Source organism: Bos grunniens, chromosome 11 (genome assembly GCF_055505025.1).
Source record: "Bos grunniens cultivar Pamir isolate PY7600 chromosome 11, Bosgru_T2T1.0, whole genome shotgun sequence".
Classification (NCBI taxonomy): domain Eukaryota; kingdom Metazoa; phylum Chordata; class Mammalia; order Artiodactyla; family Bovidae; genus Bos; species Bos grunniens.
Window position 1 is genome coordinate 6,112,522 of NC_141175.1, and position 9,065 is coordinate 6,121,586.

Below are 9,065 nucleotides of genomic sequence, written 5' to 3' on the forward strand. Positions count from 1 at the left end.
GGCCAGGCTCTGTTTTGAGAGCCTCCTACAGGAGTGTCCCAGGGGAGCCCCAGGTGGGCCTTATTCGCTGAGGTTCACAGCTGTAACCTGAACCTCCCCACCCTCCCCCTAGTTCGGGCACCGAGCGCCCCGCGGAGACGCCAGCCCCTGCCCCAGTTATCATAACAAAAACCGCAGCTGTCCCGGGCGGCCTGGACAAATACCTGGCCCGATGGCGCGGAGATAGGGCCGCAGAGTAAATACATTCGCTGGCCGGGCTGCCGCGCCGCGGCCTCGGGTTCTCGAGTTCTTGACACCTGAGCCTCGCCGGGACATTCCAGCCGGAAAAGGGGGGCCGGGAGCCGGGTGGGAGGTACTCGAGGGTGGGGAAGAGGGGGCGCTTCCTGGAGGTCTGGGGTGGCGGCGGCAGATAAAGCCAGGCGGGGCCCGGTCCCTCTTGGCAGCAGCAACCCCCTGGGAGACCCTTGCAGAAGAGACCTAGGGGCGCCCCCGCCCCAGGTTGGTGGTGGAGGCGGGGGTTGTTAGGCAGACCGCACCGTCCGCGGCTCCGGTCCCCCCGCCGTCACCAGCAGCCCCTGGCCCGCCCGAGGTTAGGGCTGGGGCCAGGGGATTCTCGGATCAGCGCGCCCCCAGCCCCCAGTGCTGGCTGCGCCGCGGACGCCAAAGTTGCTGGGCCTTCCCGCGCCCCCTACGCAGTCCGTCCAGCTCTCTATCTCGCGCCCCCGTCCCACTTCCCTCGGTCCCTGTTTCAGTCTGCGGGGGCTCTCCCCATCTCTGCCCCCCAACCCCGCCAGGGTCGCCCCTCCCCTGCTCCAAGGACTTCAGCCTGACCAGAGGGGCGAAGAAAGTTACTAGAGAAAGGACCGGGCGTGGGGTGCGGGGGACACGGCCCCCCAGATCGCCATTGCAGGGGCACCTGCTGCCCGCCCGGGGGCCGACCTGAGGGTCGCCCCCCACCAGCTCTCCCGTGGGGGCGCCTACCCTGCAGACGGGGGCACAGCCAAGGTCCCCGAAACTTCCCGCGGCACCCGCCGGTTCCCCCAGTCCCGGGCGGCAGGGAGAGGCGTCCCAGGGCAGGGCTAGGTTGGGACCCCGCGGAGCCAGCCTCGGGGCCCGGGGTGGGGGTCGCCCCCGCCTTCCCCGGGAGCCGGGCCGGGGTGGGAGCGCGCACCGTGCCCACCACCCTTACCTGCGTCCATGGCGCGACCAGCCAGGCTGCACGCCTCCCGCCGCCGCCGTCGGGCCCGGCTCCGCTCTCGCGGACAGCTCGGGTTTCCTGGTGCGCGCTGCGCGGCCGGTTAATCATTGACCGCAGGACTGCTCGCGGCTGGGTCAACAGGTGGCTCCTCGCGCGCCCGGGCCGCTGGGGCCCGAACCCGTGTGGCCTGGCCGCCTCCGCAAGACCCGCGCCCGGTCGGCCCCGAAGAAGGGGGCCGAGTCGGAGGGGCGCAGCCCAGGCCCAGCTAGGAACGGGCGGAGGGGGACGGCGGTGAAGGAGTGCGGGAGACCCGCCGGCCGGAGAGCCCAGCTGGATGCATTGGTGGCCAACAAGGGCCTTGTGGATCCGAGGAGTGCCCAGCCTCCCCTTCTGTGTCTCCCAGCAGTGTAGATTTTCATATGAAATCTTCTGGGGTTTAAAACAATGTGTGTGACACTTCTGTTCTCTGAGACTTGCCAGATTGGAGAATTCAAAGCAGGTCTACTCCAACATCCAGAAATGCTAGATAAACTACACCCACAAGCCAGACAGCAATTTCAATTCATAGCTGAGCTCCCAAGATGGGAAGAGAGATCCCTGGGACCAAGGAAGAGGAGGCAAACCCTGGAGGAGGGGACCAGGGTTTGGGGGTTGGGGGGCGGTTCTGTCTGTGCCCTGTAGTAGACTAGTGGTCTCAGTGGTCTAGCATTATTAGTGAAAGTCACTCAGTCGTGTATGACTCTTTGCAACCCCATGGACTATACAGTCCATGGAATTCTCCAGGCCAGAATACTGGAATGGGTAGTCGTTCCCTTCTCCAGGGGATCTTCCCAACCCAGGTTCGAACCCAGGTCTCCTGCATTGCAAGCAGATTCTTTACCAGCTGAGCCACAAGGGAAGCCCAAGAATACTGGAGTGGGTAGCCTATCCCTTCTCCAGGGGATCTTCCCAACCCAGGAATTGAACCAGGGTCTCCTGGATTGCAGGTGGATTCTTTACCAGCTGAACCACCAGGGAAGTGGTCTAGGGCTTGAGCTTTACACACAGGTGCACTCCCCGCATTGGCAATGTGGAGTCTTAACCACAGGATCACCAGGGGAGTCCCTGCAAAACGTGTCAGTCTTTACTTTTCACGGTTAGAATTTTCATCTAGTCCTTTTAAAATCTGTATGTTTTTCATAATGTCTTTTCTGTGGTGATGCAAAAAAAAAAAAAAATAGAGACATCACTTTGCTGACAAAGGTCTGTATAGTCAAAGCTATAGTTTTTCCAGTAGTCGTATACGGATGTGAGAGTTGGACCATAAGGAAGGCTGAGCACTGAAGAACTGATGCTTTCGAATTGTGGTGCTAGAGAAGACTCTTGAGAGTCCCTTGGACTGCAAGATTAAACCAGTCAATCCTAAAGACATCAACCCTGAATGTACATTGGAAGGGTTGATGCTGAAGCTCCAATGCTTTGGCCACCTGATGTGAAGAGTTGACTCACTGGGAAAGACCCTGATGCAGGGAAAGATTGAAGGCAAAAGAAGGGATCAGCAAAAGATGAGATGGTTAGCTAGTATCACCATGTCCATGACTCAGTGGACATGAATTTGAGCACATTCTGGGAGATAGTGAAGGACAAAGAAGCCTGGTGTGCTGCCATCCAGGGGGTTGCGAAGTTGGACACGACTGAGCGACTGGACAACACTCTAGTCCATGTGCTTTCTCTTCAAATGGTTTTTAAAACTTTTTATTGGAAAGTAATTTCAAACTCAGAGACCCCAGGGACTGCAGCACGCCAGACTTCCCTGTCTTCTCAGATATGAATCGGCCCATTTGCTGCACCTGCTGTTGCACGAGAGGCAGGTCTCACGGGCTTCGGCATCACCGTGAGTTCATGGTCAGCAGAAGTAAACCTCTAAAGATGCCCTGCGTGAGCCGCACGTGTGCCTGCAGCACGAGTCGGGTGGCTCCTCTGGTGAACCATCTTGTTTCTCCACTTGGCGTTTCTGTACCACGTGGAGGGCCCGTTCCACTTTCTGCGGGAGGACTCTGCCCAGAGCCACTGGGGGAGCGGCTTGCTTCAGTCTCACAAAAGCACAGTCCCTTTCAGTCTCCAGCCATATGCAGAGGGCCAGTTCTAGAACCTGCTACTGTGCGTGGGGCTGTGACTCTGACTCCCAGCCCCCAAGGCGCAATCGGGTTCTGGCCCCATCATGGGCAACTGGGCTTCAACCATTGGCAACGAGAGCCTTCTCGCAAGGCCTGGATACCGTATTTCCCTTTCTTATCTTGGGCGGACGATGCCCTCCTCCACGTCTGGAGCATGTATGTGTGCGAGCGTGGGGGCCTGGCTCTTGACTGGAGGTCCATTTGCAGCCACAAGCCTTGGGTGAACCATGTAATCTCTCTGCTTCTCAATTTCCCCATCAGGAAAATGGGTTTGTTAAAATAAAAAACAAACGAAGACCAGCCTTGAACGTTCCCTGGGTAGACAAAACCAGTTTTGTAACCAAGCAGGACCCTATGTGGCATTCCCAGAACAGACCCCAACCCCTGCCATATCCTCCACCTGCCTCTTGTCTGTAGAAAAACCACGAGTGTCCTATGCCTTCCCCAAGTCCTATGTGAGTGAAAGTCACTCAGTTGTGTCCAACTCTTTGCTACCCCATGGACTGTAAAACCCATGGAATTCTCCAGGCCAGAATACTGGAGTAGGTAGCCTTTCCCTTCTCCGGGGGATATTCCCAACCCAGAGAGCAAACCCAGGTCTCCCAATTGCAGGCGGATTCTTTACCAGCTGAGCCACCAGGGAAGCCCAAGTTCTAAAGAGTACATTAAATCAGAGAAGTGAGAAAATGCAGAAAGAAAAACAGTCAAGCAAGACAAAATAATAATAGTTTAGCTATTAAAGTCAAGGACCTTTAGTTCCTCCTCCAGGGCTATAGTTAATATTCTGAGCTGTGTCCTTTGAGCTGTTTTGCACATACCCAAATCCCTACCAGGTGGAAGAAGTTAACTGTCTGCTGCCCACAAGCACACAGACTCCAGGCCAGTTAGAATTAGCAGGTTGATGATGTTGATTCCTGATTACCTCACTACCAACCAATCAGAAGAATGTCAGAGTGCTGATCATGCATCGCAAGACCCCCTCCCTCACCCTGTCTTTAAAAACCTTCCCTAAAAGCCTTTGGGGAGTTCAGGACTTTTAAGCACTGCTTGTCCTGGACTTCTTGCTTGGTGCCTGCAATAAACGCTCCGTTTTCCTTCACCACAACCTGGTGTGAGTAGATTGGCTTTGTTACGTTCAGACAAACAGACTCGAGTTTGGTTTCATGACAGTTAAGCCATACAAACAAAATTTAATGTAGCTTATTCTGCAAGAGTAACTTGACTGGAGTCATTCCTTCCTTCTGCCTCTGGAAATCATAAGCACAGCTGAAACCGTTTCCCAGAATTGGTGTAGGGAACCATTTCCTATCACCTAAGAAAATCCCAGCATTATTAATATAATCAATCACGGAGAAGAATACAGTCAACTGACTTTCACTGCCCGAGCTGCTTTATAATAACGTACCCTGAGCCTTATTCTGTGTTTTGCTTTGCAAGCTCTTTGTTCAAAAACTGTCTTTTACACAATCAAGTTTTACTATTAACCGTTTACCACTTCAGCTATTCGTGGGCTCCCAGGCGGTGCAATGATAAAGAAGCCACCTGCCAATGCAGGAGATGCAAGAGACACAGGTTTGATCCCTGGTCAGGAAGATTCCCTGGAGTGGGAAATGGCAGCCCACTCCAGTCTTGCCTGGGAAATCCCATGGACAGAGGGGCCTGGAGGGCTACAGTCCATGGGGTCGTGAAGAGTTGGACACACCGAGCGTGTGCACACACACACACACACACACTTGTAATGATCCGTGGGTTTATTCCTGCTATTTCTGCAGTTTTGACAGGTTGTGTAAGGCTTTACTCCTATTCAGGATATATAACCAGACCTTGTTTAACTTTCACTATCTAGCCACAGCTGTATCAGACCAGAAGAGCAAATACCAGAATACAACACCACGGTTCTCCTCGGGTGAGGGGTTAGGGTTGATTTTAGTTTCGTGTGCATGTTTGTGTGTATATATTTTCTGCAATGAGCATGAGTTACACCTGGGATTGGGAAACTAGCAATTCTCTTAAAACGTCAGGCACCTGGTCAACCCAAGTGCTGAGCATCAACTTGTGTTCAACAAAAGCTTAAAGACCTGAGGGGGATAAACTGACAATTTTTGCAGGCAGTGGGGCTGGCTAAGGGGATGGGGGAGGAGGGCCACATTGGAAAGCCAGGTTTCCTGTGTTCCTGTGAACTTGACCCGGTGGGGCAATGGTGAAGATGGGGGCAAGAATCCCAGAGCTCTGCCTCACCTGGTTCTGAGAAAATCAAGGCTGAGTCTCAACCCCACTACTCATTCAGCAATGACAGATGCTTCCTGCACATGGCGGAGTCGGCCAAACAAGCAGCCACAGCCCTGCCCTCACCGGGCTCAGGGCTCAGCTCTAGAGACAAACATCAAGCAGATGATTGCAAAACCCGCTCCATAGTTGCAGTTGTGGTCCGTGCTTTCCACGGAGAACACTGAGGAGCTGGCCCGGTCCAGCTGTGGGAGAGGACCAGGGCATGCTGGGAAGAGTCAGCCGGGCAGAGGGCGGGGTGGGAGGTCTGGAACGGCGTGTGGGCCTGGGGCTTGGTGGGAGCATGTAGGGTTAGATGAGAGCTGGTTGGGGGTGGGCTGGTTTGCTTGTGAAAGATGGGCTCCCTTTGCTGTCCCTCACCAGTGGCTAGCCTTGTGCTGGAGCAACAAGAATACCAAAAATGAGGACTTCCTGGTGGTCCAGTGGCTAAGACTCTTGAGTTCTCAATGCAGGGGGCCCAGGTTTGATCCCTGGTCAGGGAACTAGATCCCACGTGCCACGAAAACAGCCAAAGATCCTGAGTGCCACAACTAAGACTGGCACAGCCAAATAAATATAAAAAAAGAAGGGACTTCCAGTGGTTCCAACTCTGAGCGGCCAACACAGGGGCTGCGGCTTTGATCCCTGGTTGGGGAACTAGAATCTCACGTGCCATGCAGCGTGGCCAAAAGATAATAATAATTTTTTAAAAAGAAGAATACAAAAAAATAACAGAAATTCCCTGGCAGGCCAGTGGTTAGGACTCTGCGCTTTCACAGCCAAGGGCCAGGGTTCAATCCCTGGTCAGGGAACTAAGATCCTACAACCTGTACAGCACGCCGCCCTCCCCACAAAAGTGTCAGTATTAAATATATATAAATATACACACACAAAAATAGGCTTCCCAGGTGGCACTAGCAGTAAAAATCTGCCTGCCAATGCAGGAGACGTGGGTTCGATCCCTGGGTGGGGAAGATCTCCTGCAGGAGGAAATGGCAACCCACTCCAGTATTCTTGCCTGGAAAATTCCACGGACAGGGGAGCCTAGTGGGCTACAGCCATGGGGTCACAAAGAGTCAGACACGACTGAGCACACGTGCACATACAAAAAATATAGTTAATATAACTGGCCCTGTGAGGAACAAATGCCAAATAGGCAAAGGCAGAGACGAAGACAGAACAGGCACCTCCTCAGAGCCAGGCCTTATGCCAGGCCCTCTATGTGCCTTGAGCACGGCAGCCTCACTGTGGGATTTCCCTGCTCAGAGTTCACTAAGATGCTCCATCGTTCTGCTGCCTGGCATCCACTGTGTTTGGCCAACTGCCTGCAGAGACCTCAAACTGACTCGAGCCCCTTCACACACCCACACACCCTAGATAGCAGCCTGTTCACCAGCAAACACATGCTCTTGTGATCAAGAGTCCCCACCCCCGCCTTCTGTCTAGCGCCTCTATGTCTTAAGTGTCCTAGAGATAAGATCCCAGTTCAGTTCAGTCGCTCAGTCGTGTCCGACTCTTTGCAACCCCATGAATCACAGCACACCAGGCCTCCCTGTCCATCACCAACTCCCGGAGTTTACCCAAACTCGTGTCCATAGAGTCAGTGATGCCATCCAGCCATCTCATCCTCTGTTGTCCCCTTCTCCTCCTGCCCCCAATCCCTCCCAGCATCAAAGTCTTTTCCAATGAGTCAACTCTTCGCATGAGGTGGCCAAAGTACTGGAGTTTCAGCTTTAGCATCATTCCTTCCAAAGAACACCCAGGGCTGATCTCCTTCAGAATGGACTGGTTGGATCTCCTTGCAGTCCAAGGGACTCTCAGGAGTCTTCTCCAACACCACAGTTCAAAAGCATCAATTCTTTGGCGCTCAGCTTTCTTCACAGTCTAACTTTCTAGCAAAACCCTACTCTTTTGGCTTGAATTAACCAATCCAGTCCTAGTCTGGGAACCCCAAAGCACTCCACCAAGGGATCCTGATAAAGGACTACGCCCCAGGGTCTGCTTCTCTCTGCTTCTCTGCACTCTGCACAGACCTCCTGCGTGACCCCTCCAGGCATGCGCTGTACCTCCTCCAGAACCCGGGAGTAATAAACTTCTCTGTTTCCGTTTCTGTTGTTGAACCTCTGCCGGCCATCAGTTGCCCTGTCTTCACTCACATACGTTAATTTCACAAAATCACAACATCCCCCCTAACAGTTGGGGAGTAATAAAACATGGCGGTCAGTCATTGTTAACTCTCACCCTGGGGCTTGGTCCCCAACCTTGTCCGTGAACATGTGAATGCCCTACTTTGAGCTTCCCTGTAAGCGCCTCTCAGTTGGTGGGGCGGGCTTTCTCATGCTGACCCAGCCGCCCTTCATCCGCTTCCCTCTGCCCAGGTCCTCAGGACTCAGGAGGCCCAACCACCCGCCTCCACTGCGCATCAGAACCATCCTGTAACCCTTGCTGAAATGGGTTAATGCTTCCAAAGTGACATAAATAGTGACTTCGCCTGACGTCTCCATGTTAGTCTCTCCTGCATATTTCAGTTTCATCAAATATTCATGGAGGGCTCACAGTGCAGCAGGAGCTAGGCTTGCAAAGAGACTTGATGCCTTGAGGACAATGTACAACAGGAATGGGTCGGTATCTGCCTTCTTGGACCAGGGGCACAGGTGGAATCCAGCAGACAGGGTCCCTTCTTCCCAGCTTGTCTAGGGCTCAGTCAAAAAGTCATCCCACGACTTCTGCCCTCAATGTAAGGGGCAGGTTGAGGAGGCCGGGAACTTGCTGGCCAGAGGCAGTGGGGGACACTGAAGGCTTAGGGTTGTGTTAAGAAACTCGAGGAAGGAGGGATAACGTGGAGGCTCGGCTGGCATGGAGGGCCAACAGGGGCAGGGCTAAGCCTGTGCCCAGGCAAGAGGTCTGGACCCACGCGGTGGAGGCAAGGGCTGACCACAGGGGCCCGGTGTGGAGGTGACAGCGTGCTCTTGGGTGACCGCACACAAGGCTGCAGAACCGGTTCTAGTTTCCAACTCGGGTCACGGGGCTCAGGAGTCCGACCCCTCACTATGCCCAAGCACCGCCCCCTGACTTTGCGACCCTGAAGGATCATTCTGACGCCTCCCACCCTAACCCCAGGCAGCGCGGAGGTGCGGGCAGAAGGAACCTTTTCGGAGGCCGCCCGACATTTGGAGACTACTGCAGCCAGTTGCGAAACCGACTGGCTTTTGGCTTTTGCAGCAAATAATAAAAAACAACCCGGCGTCGCGGCAATGGGTCCGGCTGCCTCGGCAGCCTTCCAGGCCCAGAGGGAAGGCCCGGACAGGCCCACGTATGCGCGGCGCCCTCAGCCACCAACCGGGACTACAACTCCCGCCGTGCCCCGCGCGCCCGCCGCCCCACCTCCTGCCGCGCCGCGTGTCTCCCGGAAGTGGAGCTCCGGGTGGGGGGCGTCTCCGACCTTT

At 54.7% G+C, this 9,065-nt stretch overlaps 1 protein-coding gene across 4 annotated transcripts in view; it reads right to left on the reverse strand.

The window, feature by feature from the left end:
- The window catches only part of PRRT1B (proline rich transmembrane protein 1B), a 44,649-nt gene extending 43,403 nt beyond the window's left edge, over nt 1-1,246 (reverse strand). For 2 of the 4 annotated variants that reach the window (XM_086324496.1, XM_086324495.1), the window contains exon 1: nt 1,190-1,246. In XM_086324496.1, the coding sequence (XP_086180622.1) occupies nt 1,190-1,199 (10 nt within the window). In that variant the 5' untranslated portion in view covers nt 1,200-1,246. Of the gene's footprint in view, nt 1-203; nt 368-1,189 lie in introns of those variants that run through there. The other 2 variants (XM_086324494.1, XM_086324493.1) reach the window with 2 other exon arrangements.
- Nucleotides 1,247-9,065: the final 7,819 nt, after the last annotated feature.